Below are 19,673 nucleotides of genomic sequence, written 5' to 3' on the forward strand. Positions count from 1 at the left end.
AGTTCCCACACTACACCTACAGCCCCCACACCACCCCTACAGCCCCCACACAACCCCTACAGTTCCCACACTACACCTACAGCCCCCACACCACCCCTACAGCCCCCACACAACACCTACAGCCCCCACACCACCCCCTACAGCCCCCACACAACCCCTACAGTTCCCACACAACCCCTACAGCCCCCACACAACCCCTACAGTTCCCACACTACCCCTACAGCCACCACACTACCCCTACAACACCCATACTACCCCTACAGTCCCCACACTACCCCTACAGCCCCTACACAACCCCTACAGCCCCCACACAACCCCTACAGCCCCCACACTACCCCAACCCCTACAGCCCCCACACTACCCCTACAGCCCCCACACAACCCCTACAGCCCCCACACTACCCTTACAGCCCCCACACTACCCCTACAGCCCCCACACTACCCCTACAGCCCTCACACTACCCCAACCCCTACAGCCCCCACACAACACCTACATCCCCCACACCACCCCTACAGCCCCCACACTACCCCTACAGCCCCCACACTACCCCTACAGTCACCACACAAACCATACAGTCACCACACAACTCCTACAGCCCCCACACTACCACTACAGCCCCCACAAAACCCTTACAGTCCCCACACAACCCCTACAGCCCCCACACTACCCCTACAGCCCCAACACTACCCCTACAACACCCATACTACCCCTACAGCCCACACACTACCCCTACAGTCACCACACTACCCCTACAGCCCCCACACAACCCCTACAGCCCCCACACTACCCCTACAGCCCTCACACTACCCCAACCCCTACAGCCCTCACACTACCGCAACCCCTACAGCCCCCACACAACCCCTACAGCCCCCACACTACCCCTACAGCCCCCACACAACCCCTACAGCCCCCACACTAACCCCTACAGCCCCCACACTACCCCAACCCCTACAGCCCCCACACAACACCCTACAGCCCCCACACCACCCCTACAGCCCCCACACTACCCCCTACAGCCCCCACACTAGCCCTACAGCCCCTACACAACCCCTACAGCCCCCACACAACCCCTACAGCGCCCACACAACCCCTACAGCCCCCACACTACCCCAACCCCTACAGCCACCACACTACCCCTACAGCCCCCACACAACCCCTACAGCCCCCACACTACCCTTACAGCCCCCACACTACCCCTGCAGTCACCACACAAACCCTACAGTCACCACACAACCCCTACAGCCACCACACAACCCCTACAGCCCCCACAAAACCCCTACAGTCCCCACACAACCCCTACAGCCCCCACACTACCCCTACAGCCCCAACACTACCCCTACAACACCCATACTACCCCTACAGCCCACACACTACCCCTACAGTCACCACACTACCCCTACAGCCCCCATACAACCCCTACAGCCCCCACACTACCCCTACAGTCCCCACACCACCCCTACAGCCCCCACACAACCCCTACAGCCCCAACACTACCCCTACAGCCCCTACACAACCCCTACAGCCCCCACACAACCCCTACAGCCCCCACACAACCCCTACAGCCCCCACATACCCCTACAGCCCCCACACTACCCAAACCCCTACAGCCCCCACACAACCCCTACAGCCCCCACACTACCCCTACAGCCCCCACACTTCCCCTACAGCCCCCACACTACCCCTACAGTCACCACACAACCCCCAACAGCCCCCACACAACCCCTACAGTCAACACACTACCCCTACAGTCACCACACAACCCCTACAGCCCCTACACAACCCTCTATAGCCCCCACACTACCCCTACAGCCCCCACACAACCCCTACAGCCCCCACACTACCCCTACAGCCCCTCACACTACCCCAACCCCTACAGCCCTCACACTACCCCAACCCCTACAGCCCTCACACTACCCCAACCCCTACAGCCCCCAAACAACCCCTACAGCCCCCACACTACCCCTACAGCCCCCACACTACCCCAACCCCTACAGCCCCCACACAACACCCTACAGCCCCCACACCACCCCTACAGCCCCCACACAACCCCTACAGTTCCCACACTACACCCTACAGCCCCCACACCACCCCTACAGCCCCCACACAACCCCTACAGTTCCCACACTACACCTACAGCCCCCACACCACCCCTACAGCCCCCACACAACACCTACAGCCCCCACACCACCCCTACAGCCCCCACACAACCCCTACAGTTCCCACACTACCCCTACAGCCACCACACTACCCCTACAACACCCATACTACCCCCTACAGTCCCCACACTACCCCTACAGCCCCTACACAACCCCTACAGCCCCCACACAACCCCTACAGCCCCCACACAACCCCTACAGCCCCCACACTACCCCAACCCCTACAGCCCCCACACTACCCCTACAGCCCCCACACAACCCCTTACAGCCCCCACACTACCCTTACAGCCCCCACACTACCCCTACAGCCCCCACACTACCCCCTACAGCCCTCACACTACCCCAACCCCCTACAGCCCCCACACAACACCCACAGCCCCCACACCACCCCTACAGCCCCCACACTACCCCTACAGTCACCACACAAACCCTACAGTCACCACACAACTCCTACAGCCCCCACACTACCCCTACAGCCCCCACAAAACCCCATACAGTCCCCCACACAACCCCTACAGCCCCCACACTACCCCCTACAGCCCCAACACTACCCCTACAACACCCATACTACCCCAACAGCCCACACACTACCCCTACAGTCACCACACTACCCCTACAGCCCCCACACAAACCCCTACAGCCCTCACACTACCCCAACCCCTACAGCCCTCACACTACCCCAACCCCTACAGCCCCCAAACAACCCCTACAGCCCCCAAACAACCCCTACAGCCCCCACACTACCCCTACAGCCCCCACACTACCCCAACCCCTACAGCCCCCACACAACACCCTACAGCCCCCACACCACCCCCTACAGCCCCCACACAACCCCTACAGTTCCCACACTACACCTACAGCCCCCACACCACCCCTACAGCCCCCACACAACCCCTACAGTTCCCACACTACACCTACAGCCCCCACACCACCCCTACAGCCCCCACACAACCCCTACAGCCCCCACACCACCCCTACAGCCCCCACACAACCCCTACAGTTCCCACACAACCCCTACAGCCCCCACACAACCCCTACAGTTCCCACACTACCCCTACAGCCACCACACTACCCCTACAACACCCATACTACCCCTACAGTCCCCACACTACCCCTACAGCCCCTACACAACCCCTACAGCCCCCACACAACCCCTACAGCCCCCACACTACCCCAACCCCTACAGCCCCCCACACTACCCCTACAGCCCCCACACAACCCCTACAGCCCCCACACTACCCTTACAGCCCCCACACTACCCCTACAGCCCCCACACTACCCGCTACAGCCCTCACACTACCCCAACCCCTACAGCCCCCACACAACACCTACATCCCCCACACCACCCCTACAGCCCCCACACTACCCCTACAGCCCCCACACTACCCCCTACAGTCACCACACAAACCATACAGTCACCACACAACTCCTACAGCCCCCACACTACCCCTACAGCCCCCACAAAACCCCTACAATCCCCACACAACCCCTACAGCCCCCACACCACCCCTACAGCCCCAACACTACCCCCTACAACACCCATACTACCCCTACAGCCCACACACTACCCCTACAGTCACCACACTACCCCTACAGCCCCCACACAACCCCTACAGCCCCCACACTACCCCTACAGCCCCCACACTACCCCCAACCCCTACAGCCCCTCACACTACCGCCCCAACACCCCCTACAGCCCCCACACAACCCCTACAGCCCCCACACTACCCCTACAGCCCCTACACAACCCCTACAGCCCCCACACTACCCCTACAGCCCCCACACTACCCCAACCCCTACAGCCCCCACACAACACCTACAGCCCCCACACCACCCCATACAGCCCCCACACTACCCCTACAGCCCCCACACTAGCCCCTACAGCCCCCTACACAACCCCTACAGCCCCCACACAACCCCTACAGCGCCCACACAACCCCTACAGCCACCACACTACCCCTACAGCCCCCACACAACCCCTACAGCCCCCACACTACCCTTACAGCCCCCACACTACCCCTACAGTCACCACACAAACCCTACAGTCACCACACAACCCCTACAGCCCCCACACTACCCCTACAGTCCCCACACCACCCCTACAGCCCCCCACACAACCCCTACAGCCCCCACACTACCCCTACAGCCCCTACACAACCCCTACAGCCCCCACACAACCCCTACAGCCCCCACACAACCCCCTACAGCCCCCACACTACCCCTACAGCCCCCACACAACCCCTACAGCCCCCACACTACCCTTACAGCCCCCACACTACCCCCTACAGCCCCCACACTACCCCTACAGCCCCCACACTACCCCAACCCCTACAGCCCCCACACTACCCCTACAGCCCCCACACTACCCCTTACTGTCACCACACAAACCCTACAGTCACCACACAACCCCTACAGCCCCCACACTACCCCTACAGCCCCCACAAAACCCCTACAGTCCCCACACAACCCCTACAGCCCCCACACTACCCCTACAGCCCCAACACTACCCCTACAACACCCATACTACCCCTACAGCCCACACACTACCCCTACAGTCACCACACTACCCATACAGCCCCCATACAACCCCTACAGCCCCCACACTACCCCTACAGTCCCCACACTGCCCCTACAGCCCCCACACAACCCCTACAGCCCCCACACTACCCCTACAGTCACCACACAATCCCTACAGCCCCCACACTACCCCAACCCCTACAGCCCACATACTACCCCCTACAGCCCCCACACAACCCCAACAGCCCCCACACAACCCCTATAGCCCCCACACTACCCCTACAGCCCCCCACACAAGCCCTATAGCCCCCACACAAACCCTATAGCCCCCACACTACCCCCTACAGCCCCCACACAACCCCTAAAGCCCCCACACTACCCCTACAGCCCCAACACTACCCCTACAGACCCCACACTACCCCAACCCCTACAGCCCCCACACTACCCCTACAACACCCATACGACCCCCTACAGCCCCCACACTACCCCTACAGCCCCCACACTACCCCAACCCCTACAGCCCCCATACTACCCCTACAACACCCATACGACCCCTACAACACCCACACTACCCTTACAGTCCCCACACAACCCCTACAGCCCCCACACTACCCCCCACACTACCCCTACAGTCCCCACACTACCCCTACAGTCACCACACTACCCCTACAACACCCACACTACCCTTACAGTCCCCACACTACCCCTACAGCCCTCACACTACCCCAACCCCTACAGCCCCCACACAACACCTACAGCCCCCACACCACCCCTACAGCCCCCACACTACCCCTACAGCCCCCACACTACCCCTACAGTCCCCACACTACCCCTACAGCCCCCACACTACCCCCTAAAACACCCATACTACCCCTACAGCCCCCACACTACCCCTACAGTCCCCACACTACCCCTACAGTCACCCATACTACCCCTACAGTCACCACACTACCCCTACAGCCCTCACACAACCCCTACAGTCCCCTACAGCCCCACACTACCCCTACAGTCCCCACACTACCCCTACAGCCCCCACACTACCCCTACAGCCCCCACACTACCCCTACAGTCACCACACTACCCCTACAGCCCCCACACTACCCCTACAGTCACCACACTACCCCTACAGCCCTCACACAACCCCTACAGTCCCCTACAGCCCCACACTACCCCCACAGTCCCCACACTACCCCTACAGCCCCCACACTACCCCTACAGCCCCCACACTACCCCTACAGTCACCACACTACCCCTACAGCCCCCACACTACCCCTACAGCCCCCACACTACCTCTACAGTCCCCACACAACCCCTACAGCCCCCACACTACCCCTACAGTCCCCACACAACCCCTACAGCCCCCACACTACCCTTACAGCCCCCACACAAACCCTACAGCCCCCACACAAACCCTACAGCCCCCACACTACCCCTACAGCCCCCACACTACCCAAACCCCTACAGCCCCCACACTACCCCTACAGTCACAACACAACCCCAACAGCCCCCACACAACCCCTACAGCCACAACACAACCCCTACAGCCACAACACAACCTCTACAGCCCCCACACTACCCCTACAGTCCCCACACTACCCCTACAGCCCCCACACAACCCCTACAGTTCCCACACTACCCCTACAGCGCCCACACTCCCCCTACAGTCACCACACAACCCCTACAGTCCCCACACAACCCCTACAGCCCCCACACAACCCCTACAGCCCCCACACAACCCCTACAGTTCCCACACAACCCCTACAGCCCCCACACAACCCCTACAGCCCCCACACAACCCCTACAGTTCCCACACAACCCCTACAGCTCCCACACAACCCCTACAGCCCCCACACAACACCTACAGCCCCCACACAACCCCTACAGCCCCCACACTACCCATACAGCCCCCACACTACCCCTACAGCCCCCACACAACCCCTACAGTTCCGACACAACCCCTACAGCCCCCACACAACCCCTACAGCCCCCACACAACACCTACAGCCCCCACACAATCCCTACATCCCCCACACTACCCCTACAGCCCCCACACAACCCCTACAGCCCCCACACAACCCCTACAGTTCCCACACAACCCCTACAGCCCCCACACAACCCCTACAGCCCCCACACAACCCCTACAGCCCCCACACAACCCCTACAGTTCCCACACAACCCCTACAGCCCCCACACTACCCCTACAGCCCCCACACAACCCCTACAGCCCCCACACAACCCCGACATCCCCCTGGGAGCACCAAGCAGACAGGAGTAAAGTAAGACATGTACTGAGAGCACCAAGCAGACCGGAGGGAGCAAAAACACGTACTGGGAGCACCAAGCAGACAGGAGGGAAGGAAGCATGGTTGCACTTTAATGATGTATAACTGACACACAAGCACACAAAGAAACTCAGTACAGACTCAGCTGCTGGTGCTACAGTGGATGAGGCCCAGGGGCAAGGAGCTCCAAACAAGGGGAGAATGAGAGGAAGGGAGGAGGAAGAGGATGAGGAATGGGAGGAGGAGCAGTAGGAGGAGGATGAGGGGAAGCGTTACCTTAGCATTGACAGAAAAGTCCTATTCCTTAGGGTATGAAACAGAAATGTGGGTTTCTTATTGATCAAGTCCAATTAGTCCTTTACGTTTTCTTCCATTTGGTGCCTAATAAATATGACCCTGGAGTTTTTGTCTGTTTGTGGTACTTCTCACGCTGTAGGCTATACGGCTCACATACACAGAGACAGAGGTGGGTAAACCACAGCCATCTGGGTTGACTCTTATCCCAATTACTGCTGAGGACTGTGTGGCCTGTTGCAGTCCTGCGTCATGTGACAGAAACCAGGCCTAACCTCATACAACCCTTAACCTCTGACCACTGACATCATCACAGGCCCAACCCTGGGGTCGCAGAGAGGAGACTAATGAGTGACAGATGAAGAGTTGCAGCCTGCGACACAACTGAGAGACCACTAGGAGACCTGGGACTAGATCAGATTCAATCATTTACGCGCTAGCCAACACCCGCATAGCTGTTGTTTTGGCGGTGTCGGAGGTGGAACTGCGTTAGAGCTGTCAAATCCTCAAGCGGCTCCCAGTGTTATACCTATTGCGGACACTGCCATTGGCTGCACTGAGTTGCGTTAGTAGAAATCCTGCGCAGCCGTGTTACAAGTTCAAACACTGGCATGTGTGATGTAATCTACACCTCGATAAGACTAATGTAATGATTTTCTATATATATTCTATATAGCCAACACTTTATCATTCTGAACATCAAACGAGGGTGGAACGGGTGTGGCTTCGTGACATTGACCACAAGAGCAGGTGCTCCCCAACTTGACGTCTCAAACGTTGTTTTGGACGCCACCAAAACTACAGCTATGTGGGTGTCGGCTAGTGCTAGTTAACGCTTGATCTGATTGAAACTAGGTCTTGACCTTTCTAATGAACTAAATACTGAACAATTATGAAAATTAATGACCAACAGTGCCAAATAATGTTTTAAGAATACCAGGGCAAATCCTCAAAAGCGCCTGTGTTTGTCAAATGTTCAAGTGCCACTACATCTCAAATACTCAATAACAATACTCCCTAATTATGTGTAATTGTTATGTTTTTACTGTATCTATCCTATATGTAGAATATGAGTAAATCCTTTGGTCTATATTCGGTGTGTAAATTCTGTCAATTGGTTTCAGAACCATTTTTTCTGAAAAGTTTATGGGAGGGATTTCAGACCATTCCTCCATACAGAATCTTTCCAGATCCTTGATATCCTTCATCTGCCCTTATGGACTGCCCTGTCCAAATCAAACCACAGGTTTTCAATGGAGTTCAAGTTCAGACTGAGATGGCCATTGCAAAATGTAAATGTTGTGGTCAATTAAATATTTGTTTATGGATTTTGATGTGTGCTTGAGGTTATTGTGTTGCTAGAAGATCCACCTACCAAGCTTCAGCCTCCTTGCAGAGGCACATATCCATGTACTGGGTCAAGTTTATGATGCTGTTGACCTTAACAAGGGCCCCAGGACCAGTGGAAGCAAAATAGCCCCATAACATCAAAGATCCACAACCATATTTTACAGTAGGTATGAGGTACTTTTCTGCATATGCATCCTTCTTTTGACACCAAACCCACCTGTGTGTAGCCAAAGACCTCTATATTCATGTCATTTGACCATAGCACTGGTTCCAATCAAAGTGCCAATGCCGTTAATCAAATTCCAGGCGTTTACATTTGTTGGATGATGTGAAAGCAGAGCTCTCTGGCCATGTACACCAGTGGTGTCCAAATATGGATTCTGATTCAGACACCCAGAAATATTTTAACTTTGATGGGAGGGGGGTTACAGGTACAATACAGACATTCTGTGGGCTGCCACTCAAAAAGAAAAATATTTTTAAAAGACTGCAGGTAGCCTAGCAGTTAGGAGCATAGGACCAGTAACCGAAAGGTTGATGGTTTGAATCCCCGAGCCGACTAGGTAAAAACAGTGTATTTGGAAAGTGTTCAGACCCCTTGACTTTTTCCACATTTTGTTACGTTACAGCCTTATTCTAAAATGGATTAAATAAAACATTTTCCTCATCAATCTACACACAATACCCAATAATGACAGAGTGAAAACAGGTTTGTAGACATTTTTGCAAATGTATAAAAAATGTTAAAAAAATTACAGAAATACCTTACTTAAGTATTCAGACCCTTTGCTATGAGACTAGAAATTGAGATCAGGTGCATCCTGTTTCCATTGATCATCCTTGAGATGTTTCTACAACTTGATTGGAGTCCACCTGTGGTCAATTCAATTGATTGGACATGATTTGGAAAGGCACACATCTGTCTACTTAAGGTCCCACAGTTGACAGTGCATGTCAGAGCAAAAACCAAGCCAAGGAATTGTCCATAGAGCTCCGAGACAGGATTGTGTCAAGGCACAGATCTGGGGAAGGGTACCAAAAAATGTCTGTAGCATTGAAGGTCCCCAAGAACACAGTGGCCTCCATCATTCTTAAATGGAAGAAGTTTGGAACCACCAAGACTCTTCCTAGAGCTGGCTGCCCGGCCAAACTGAGCAATTGGGGTCGAGAAGGGCCTTGTTCAGGGAGGTGACCAAGAACACAATGGTCACTATGACAGAGTTTATCTGTGGAGATGGGAGAACCTTCCATCTCTGCAGCACTCCACTAATCAGCCCTTTATGGTAGAGTGGCCAGACGGAAGCCACTCCTCTGTAAAAGGCACATGACAGACAACTTGGAGTTTGCCAAAAGGCACCTAAAGACTTTCAGACCATGAGAAACAAGATTCTTGTAGCGCGTAACTGGCTGCAGGGAAGTCAGGCACAGGAGAGCAGAATTGGATAGCAAACGGAGCCCTTTACGGTGAACAAACACACGGCACAAAGAAAACTAAACAAATACGGGTTGACATAACCCGGCGCAAACCAGTCTGACGTGCACATACACGTAACAACAAACAATTCCACACACAGACATGGGGGGGAACAGAGGGTAATATACAGTCAGTCTGATGAGGGAATGTGAACCAGGTGTGCGGGAAAACAAGACAAAACAAATGGAAAATGAAAGGTGGAGCGGCGATGGCTAGAAGACCGGTGACGTCGACCGCCGAATGCCGCCTGAACAAGGAGAGGGACCGACCTCGGCGGAAGTCGTGACAATTCTCTGGTCTGATGAAACCAAGATTCAACTCTTTGGCCTGAATGCTAAGCGTCACGTCTGGAGGAAACCTGGCACCATCCCTACGGTGAAGCATGGTGGTGGCAGCATCATGCTGTGGGGATATTCTTCAGTGGCAGGGACTGGGAGACTAGTCAGGATCGAGGGAAAGATGAACGAAGCAAAGTACCGAGAGATCCTTGATGAAAATCTGCTCCAGAGCACTCAGGACCTCAGACTGGGGTGAAGGTTCACATTCCAACAGGACAACGAGCATACCGCCGGAGTGGCTTAGGGACAAGTCTCTGAATGTCCTTGAGTGGCCCAGCCAGAGCCTGGACTTGAACCCGATCGAACATCTCTGGAGAGACCTGAAAATAGCTGTGCAGCGACGCTCCCCATCCAACCTGACAGAGCTTGAGAGAATCTGCAGAGAAGAATGGGAGAAATTCCCCAAATACAGGTGTGCCAAGCGTGTTGCGTCATACCAAAGAAGACTCGACGCTGTAATCGCTGCCAAAGGTGCTTCAACAAAGTACTGAGGAAAGGGTCTGAATACTTATGTAAATGTTACATTTTAGTTGTCGTTTTTTTTGTAAATTTGCTAACATTTCTAAAAACCTGTTTTTGCTTTGTCATTATGGGGTATTGTGTGTAGATTTATGAGAAAAAAAACAATTTAATCAATTTCAGAATAAGGCTGTAACTTAACAAAATGTGCAGAAAAGTCAATGGGTCTGAATACTTTCCGAATGCACTGTAGGTACAAAGTATTGATCAACTGAATAAATCTGCCTCCACCCTCAACCCCACATCTCCATCCAACCACAACCACCCACCACCCTTACTGCCTGCCAGCAGTAATAGTCTCTTATTGATTGACAGATTCAAGGCGCAATTATTGTTAAGTAACATAGTAGATGTAAAGCATTGAATATTTACATGCACTTCAAAAATAATTTTCTAACTAGTATTAAATACAGACTGTGAACAAACTTAAAATGTATACATTGATGGTTCGGATTACAGGATGAAAAGTATTATTTTTCCATATTTTGTTCCAGTTAAAGGGTTGTTCAGATTCACTTAGATCTGTGGACCACAGGTTTTTAATGGCTAGCTTAGAATATGAGCTTTCCAATAGTTGTTTATACTGAACACTGAACAAAATATAAACGCAACATGTAAAGTGTTGGTCCCATGTTTCATGAGCTGAAATAAAAGATCCTAGAAATGTTCCATATGCACAAAAAGCTTATTTCTTTCAAATTTTGTGCACAAAGTTGTTTACATCCTTGTTAGTGAGCATTTCTCCTTTGCCAAGATAATCCATCCACCTGACAGGTGGCATATCAAGAAGCTGATAAAACAGCATGATCATTACACAGGTGCACCTAATATAAAAGGCCACTCTAAAATGTGCGGTTTTGTCACAAAACACAATGCCACAGATGTCTCAAGTTTTGAGGGAGCGTGCAATTGGCATGCTGACTGGAGAAATGTCCACCAAAGCTGTTGCCAGAGAATTTAAATAATTTCTCCACCATAAGCCGTTTTAGAGAATTTGGCAGTACGTCCAACCAGCCTCACAACCGCAAACCCCCTGTATGGCATTGTGTGGGTGAGCGGTTTGCTGATGTCAACGTTGTGAACAGAGTGCCCCATGGTGGTGGTGGGGTTATGGTATGGGCAGGCATAAGCTATGGACAACGAACACAATTGCATTTGAGATACCGTGGCGAGATCCTGAGGCCCATTGTTGTGCCAATAATCCGCCACCATCAACTTGTGTTTCAGCCCCATGTCGCAAGGATCTGTAGACAATTCCTGGAAGCTGAAAATGTCCCATTTCTTCCATGGCCTGCATACTCACCAGACATGTCACTCATTATACACGTTAAGGATGCTCTGGATCAACGTGTACGACAGCGTGTTCCAGTTCTCGCCAATATCCAGAAACTTCGCACAGCCATTGAAGAGGAGTGGGACAACACTCCTCGGGCCACAATCAACAGCCTGATCAACTCTATGAGAAGGAGATGTGTTGCGCTGCATGAGGCAAATGGTGATCACACCAGATACTGACTGGTCTTCTGATCCACGCCCCTATGTTTTTTTTTAAAGGTATCGGTCAACAACAGATGCATATCAGTATTCCCAGTCATGTGAAATCCATAGATTAGGGCCTAATGCATTTATTTCAATTGACTGATTTCCTTATATGAACTGTAACACAGTAAAATCTTTGAAATTGTTGCATGTTGTGTTTATATTTTTGTTCAGAACATATTATAGAGATCAGTCCTTTCGGAAGCCCAGATAATTTATTTATAAATCTTATCATTCGGTAGTTGGGTTTCCCAAGGGACTCCATAGGCCAGCGTAGCTGACCTAAGTTGTAAATATAGAAAAAGGCCAAGTAATGTGTGTGTGCCTTTCAAATCTTGGAATGTTCTCAATCCATTACTGTCCATGACATCGGTAAGGGTACAAATTCCACATTTGGACCATTGGGGGAATGCAAAAGGCCACCCTCCAGATTGTAAGGAATTATTGTGAATCATCAGAATCTCCTCTCCACCCTCTCAGGGTTTGCCATCTCTGCAGACTACTGGATTGCATCCTACCTGGCAGGTCACTCCTACCAGGTGGCGTCGCAAGATCTGTGTCTGCACCATGTACTGTCACTACTGGTGTCCCCCAGGGCTCGGTTCTAGGCCCTCTCCTCTTTTCTCTTTACACAAAGTAATTTGGCTCTGTCATATCCTCACATGGCCTCTCCTATCATTGCTATGAGGATGACACTCAACCACTCTTCTCCTACCCCCCTTTTGACACCCAGGTGGCGACAAACATGTCTGCGTGTCTGGCAGACATCTCAGCTTGGATGTCGGCCCACCACCACACGCTCAACCTTGACAAAACGGAGCTGCTCTTGCTCGTGGGAAAGGCCTGCCCATTCAAAGCCCTCTCCATCATGGTTAACAACTCCACAGTGTACCCCTCCCATAGTTCAAAGAACCTTGGTGTGATCCTGGACCACACCCTGTCATTCTCTGCAAACATCAACGCAGTGACTCTCTCCTGCAAATTCATGCTCTACAACATCTGTAGAGTACAACCTTTCCTCACACAGGAAGTGGCGCAGGTCCTAATTGAGGCACTTGTCATCTCCCGTCTCGACTACTCCGACTCTCTATTAGCTGGGCTCCCCACTTGGGCCATCAAACCCCTGAAACTTTTCCAGAACGCTGCAGCCCGCCTGGTGTTCAACCTTCCTAAGTTTTCTCATGTCACCCCGCTCCTCCGCACACTCCACTGGCTCCCAGTCGAAGCATGCATCATCATCTTCAAGACCCTGGTGCTTGTCTATGGAGCAGCAAGGGGAAACTGTGCCTCCTTACCTTCCGGCTATGCTCTCACAGCGCCCCTTTGCGAAAAAATCTAGCCTGTCCGCACTGGCCAGGTACTTAGTTTGACATGTATTACATTTGAACGTATGTCAGAAGAAACTATTATAAGATTTAAAGGTTTCAACTATAATCTTCTCTAAACCTACACTCTGATGCTGGTGGTGTCATGTACTGTAATGTGTATGCTGGGAGTCGGGAAGCAAGTACAGGGAGTGCAAATTTTATAATAAATAGAACATCGTACAAAACAATAAACCCGAAAAGCATACAGACATGAAACTGAAACAGAAAGCGACAATAACGGCTGAGGAAAGAACCAAGGGGAGTGACAGATATAGGGGAGGTAATCAGGAAGGTGATGGAGTCCAGGTGAGTCTCATGAGGGGCTGGTGCGCGTAACGATGGTGGCAGGTGTGCGTAATAATGAGTAAACTGGCGACAACGAGCACCAGAGAGGGGAGCAGGAGTAGGCGTGACAAGGTCAACATAGAGATAGGAAAGAGGACACACCTACTGTATCTTTGCTATGATGGCTTCTATGACAGCATAATGAACGCCATCTCCATTTTAAGTGTCTTCACTTCTTATATTTCTTTGAGTCTATTGACAGTTCATAAACAAACTGAAATTGTGCGTACCATCACCTGGAGTGTGTCGTCTCAACAGGAATAAAGCCAGGTTGGTGATTTACTGCTATAATTCTGTATAATTAATTGTCTGATCCGTCCTGGTGACCTGGATGGAATTCTGTGATCCCTCCTTAACCCATTGCAAGTCCCACCAAGTTGACTACTTTAACATTGAGGAAGCCCAAACGGTGCTGCCCATGCTAAAAAAGGCTTTGCGGCAAGTGCGTCCTCTATCCATCTCTATGTGCCATGTTCACACCTGCTGTATGAGTGACAGTTGTCACTGACAGAAAACTCTGACTCATTGACCTGTATGGAGAGGTCACCTCAAACAGGTTCCAAAGACTCAATAACTTCCACCATAATGAGAGAGGGGTACGGAGAAACGAGAGAGATAGAGAGAGGGGGGGCTCTCTAGAGCATCATGTGGACTACTATAATGAGAAAGAGAGGGAGAGAAAAAGAGAGCGATGGTCTGAGGATAGTGTTAAGAGCCCCTTGTGGACCCAACAGTGTGGGAGATGACCTAGCTGTCACAGGAAGACACCTGGTCTCCTTATAAAGTGACAGGGAGGATGACAGATCTGCAGTGGTTTGTGAGAAGAAGCCCCTCTCTCTCAAAGCGTCTTGAAGCTACAGTAGTGTGGAGTACCTCTCTCTCACAGATAGGGTTTTGGACCGTGTGTTGACTACAATAGACTTCAGCTCCCAGCGGTTCCTCTTGCATGCACCCAAGCAACATAGGCTAGAGGAAGACTTCCAAGGACCACTTCTGCTGCTGTACATTCTAAAAGGTCAGGTTTAAAACTCATCCATTGACTGCATGTTTGTTTGATCAACTGGGTTTGAATTTGGGTCTCCTGCGAACCACAAGACTGTGTTACCCCACTGAGATAAAGCCTACGCATTCGCTTGTGGAGCCAACACAAGTCTTCAAGACTCAGGCTAGGTTAATGTGATTTGCTCATGCTCTTCTCCCTGTTTCTCCAGTGAGGGAACTTGACCAGACCCAGACCCAGGGATGTGTGGTTCCGTGTGGTGTCTGCTGCTTCTGTTGCTCTGTCCTGGTACTGATGAGATGGTGCTAGAGGACAAAGCCTTAGCCAGCCAGTCAGGGTAACAACTTAGGCGACTCTCAATGCTTACCTATCTTATCTCAATGCTTATTTATCTTATATTGTCTTTTCTCAATGATTATCTTATCTAGTTAGTTACCTTGCTAAATTGAAATTACTGAATAATAATCAACATTTATTTTCCTGTAACATTCTAACTGGCAGATTCTTTGCAACATCAGTGTTTGGGTCATTTCAATCCAGTCAGTCCAGGGTGTAAATTGAAATTCCAATTTAATAATTGAAAAATCCTGATTGAAAAATATTCTGTTTTAAAATCTCCAAAATGGACTCAATTCAAGTAATTATTAACATGCACATCATAAGGAGACTAAACACTGTGGCCCCTCATCACGCTTTGTTTCTCCCAGGTGGCGTACATATGAGCTGCAGAAAGGACAGAATGGCATCAACAGCTTCAAAAGGCATTCAGACGGAACTTTCACCAATGACTACACCCACTACCTGGATAAGATCAAGGCTAAAGACTTCGTACAGTGGCTGGCCAGCACCAAACGAGAGAAGTAAGGGCACTGACATTTTGCTACCACAGATAGACATTCCAGTCAGAATCAGAGTATCGTAAAGCAGGCTAGCTGTTGATGATGCGACTGACCTTGTACACTTTTCAAACCACTCTGCCAAGCAGAACCACGCCAAACTGCACTGATCTGTTTACACATCCACCATAGTTGTTGGAACATTATGGATGTGTTCTAGGTAGGAAAATGAAGATCATTTATATCTGAGCCATCACAGGACGTTTCAGGTAGGTAGTCCGTGCAATAGTATGGACAGGATATTAAAAAGAGGGGAGGTAACTGTTAAATGTGTGTTGTATCGGTCGGTGTCTACCAGTGTGCAGAGGTGACAGATTCAGCTTGAACAACCTGGGTTTCCCCAACACAGAAGGTACCAAAGTAATTTAGTCATATTAAACCCTGTCATCTCTGCACAAGCTCAACACCAATATTCACATTTTTACCCTGGTTTGAGTTAGATTAAAAGTCTTGCTCCGATTTGAAAAAACCAGTGTGAACAGAACAATGTTCACTCCAGGGTTAAGATAAATGTTGTTAGAATATATATATATATATATATATATATATATATATATATATATATATATATATAACATACAGTTGAAGTTGGAAGTTTACATGCACCTTAACAAAATATATTTCAACTCAGTTTTTCACAATTCCTGACATTTAATTCTCGTAAAATGTACCTGTCTTAGGTCAGTTAGGATCACCACTTTATTTTAAAAATGAAATGTCAGAATAATAGTAGAGAATGATTTATTTCAGCTTGTATTTCGTTCATCACATTCCCAGTGGGTCAGAAGTTTACATACACTCAATTAGTATTTGGTAGCATTGCCTTTAAATTGTTTAACTTGGGTCAAACGTTTCAGGTAGCCTTCCACAAGCTTCCCACAATAAGTTGGGTGAATTTTGGCCCATTCCTCCTGACAGAGCTGGTGTAACTGAGTCAAGTTTGTAGGCCTCCTTGCTCACAGAGGCTTTTTCAGTTCTGCACACACATTTTCTAAAGGATTGAGGTCAGGGATTTGTGATGGCCACTCCAATACCTTGACTTTGTTGTCCTTAAGCCGTTTTGCCACAACTTTGGAAGTATGCTTGGGGTCTTTGTCCATTTGGAAGACCCATTTGCGACCAAGCTTTAACTTCCTGACTGATGTCTTGATATGTTGCTTCAATATATCCACATAACTTTCCTTCTCATGATGCCATCTATTTCGTGAAGTGCACCAGTCCCTCCTGCAGCAAAGCACCCCCACAACATGCTGCTGCCACCCCCGTGCTTCACGGTTGGGATGGTGTTCTTCAGCTTGCAAGCCTCTCCCTTTTTCCTCCAAACATAATGATGGTCATTATGGCCAAACAGTTCTATTTTTGTTTCATCAGATCAGAGGACATTTCTCCAAAAAGTACGATCTTTGTCCCCATGTGCAGTTGCAAACCGTAGTCTGGATTTTTTATGGCAGTTTTGGAGCAGTGGCTTCTTCCTTGCTGAGCGGCCTTCAGGTTATGTCGATATAGGACTCGTTTTACTGTGGATATAGATACTTTTGTACCTGTTTCCTCCAGCATCTTCACAAGGTCCTTTGCTGTTGTTCTGGGATTGATTTGCACTTTTCGTGCCAAAGTACGTTCATCTCTAGGAGACCGAATGCGTCTCCTTCCTGAGCGGTATGACGGCTGCGTGGTCACATGGTGTTTATACTTGCGTACTATTGTTTGTACAGATGAACGCGGTACCTTCAGGCATTTGGAAATTGCTCCCAAGGATGAACCAGACTTGTGGAGGTCTACATTTTTTTTCTGAGGTCTTGGCTGATTTCTTTTGATTTTCCCATGATGTCAAGCAAAGAGGCACTGAGTTTGAAGGTAGGCCTTGAAATACATCCACATGCACACCTCCAATTGACTCGAATTATGTCAATTAGCCTATCAGAAGCTTCTAAAGCCATGACATCATTTTCTGGAATTTTCCAAGCTGTTTAAAGGTACAGTCAACTTAGTGTATGTAAACTTCTGACTCACTGGAATTGTGATAGAGTGAATAAGTGAAATAATCTGTCTGTAAACAATTGTTGGAAAAATGACTTGTGTCGTGCATAAAGTAGATGTCCTAACCAACATGCCAAAACGATAGTTTGTTAACAAGAAATTTGTGGAGTGGTTGAAAAACCAGTTTTAATGATTCCAACATAAGTGTATGTAAACTTCCGACTTCAACTGTATATAACAATTCGTGATCTTAGAATTAGAAGGTTCTATCTGCAAAAAGATGATAATAAAGTTCCAATCCCTGATTGGTTAGAATGATGCAAGCACATTTTTTTAGAGTACTTTATAGGTAGAGAACATGATACAGAACAAAGTCAACTCTGTTGCAGATATGACCTTATAATTCTCGAATTGTGTATAATCATTGTATATCTGACTTTTGTTTGTCAAAATTGTTGCAAAATCGACATTAGTCTACATTAGTTTTCTGTCGTTTTTTTTGTTGAGTTTTTGGTTATTACGTTGTAATTGAAAGAGGTGTTTCCATGTTGACCTGTAGATGCAAGGAGCTTCCCCTCAACCTAGAAGGGGTGTGAGAAGACCCAGACACCACCAGAAGTGCCACAAGGACGTTTCCCAGCTACTTAACATCATATACAGCAGTGGAGGCTGTTGAGGGGCGAACGGCTCATAATAATGGCCGGAACAGAGCAAATGGAATGGAATCAAACACCTGGAAACCATGAGTTTGACGTATTTGATACCATTCCACTAATTCTGCTCCAGTCATTACCACAAGCCTCTCCTCCCCAATTAAGGTGCCACCAACCTTCTGTGATGGACAGTATCATAAAACAGGACCTTCTACCAACAAAAAATAACACGGTGTCCTGTGGTAAATTACACAGAATCCTGGACATTATTTCTGAATTGTATTGTAGACTGTGCACTCTGCAAACAGGCTGCTCTGATTTTCTCCAGCAAGGAGTTGATCACCTGAAATATGAACATGAAAATAATAACAGAAATGGAGTTTGGAATGCCACAGAATGTAAACCTCCAGGTCTAACAACTTAAGGTAACTCTTCATTAAAAGCCATGTTACCATTTTGGTTTTCAAATAGGACCGCAGAATCCACATCAATCAAATTGGAAGGACAGTTTGGTCAGAGATAGCACAATCTAAAATGTTTGTATACATCTGTATAAATTAAAATAAGGGTTTATATTGGATGATACTGCATTATGAAAATTGAATATTTAAATATTTACTGTGAGGTATTTAATTTGGAGCATGAAATTAGGAACTGAATCTGTATTTATGGAATAAAGCTGAATAATTTCAACAAAGTCTGATAGAGTCTGATGCACATTATTGGAAGTTTTACATCGTGTTCTATATCTAGGGTTCTATTCAATCACAATGTTTCTGTGTTCGCAGAGACTGCATTCACAGTTAACGCTAGATATATCCTCTCAATCAGAAATTACTTTTCCATTTCAATCGCTCTGTAGTGAGGAACTTACGTGATACACATTGAAACGAGCTGGGACCGAGACATGAGCTTGTACTCAAGTCCTCCTTCTCAAAAAGCATTGGAGAGGATGGAGGTTTGAGG

General features: G+C 49.5%; 1 protein-coding gene across 1 annotated transcript; it reads left to right on the plus strand.

The window, feature by feature from the left end:
* The first annotated feature begins 15,397 nt into the window (after positions 1-15,397).
* Positions 15,398-19,352, plus strand: LOC106572723 (pro-glucagon). Its single transcript, XM_014147153.2, has 3 exons — positions 15,398-15,518; positions 15,889-16,041; positions 18,614-19,352. Exons 1-3 carry the CDS (start codon positions 15,424-15,426, stop codon positions 18,648-18,650), a joined length of 285 nt encoding a protein of 94 aa, XP_014002628.1. The 5' UTR covers positions 15,398-15,423; the 3' UTR covers positions 18,651-19,352.
* Positions 19,353-19,673: the final 321 nt, after the last annotated feature.

Source organism: Salmo salar, chromosome ssa15 (genome assembly GCF_905237065.1).
Source record: "Salmo salar chromosome ssa15, Ssal_v3.1, whole genome shotgun sequence".
Taxonomy (NCBI): domain Eukaryota; kingdom Metazoa; phylum Chordata; class Actinopteri; order Salmoniformes; family Salmonidae; genus Salmo; species Salmo salar.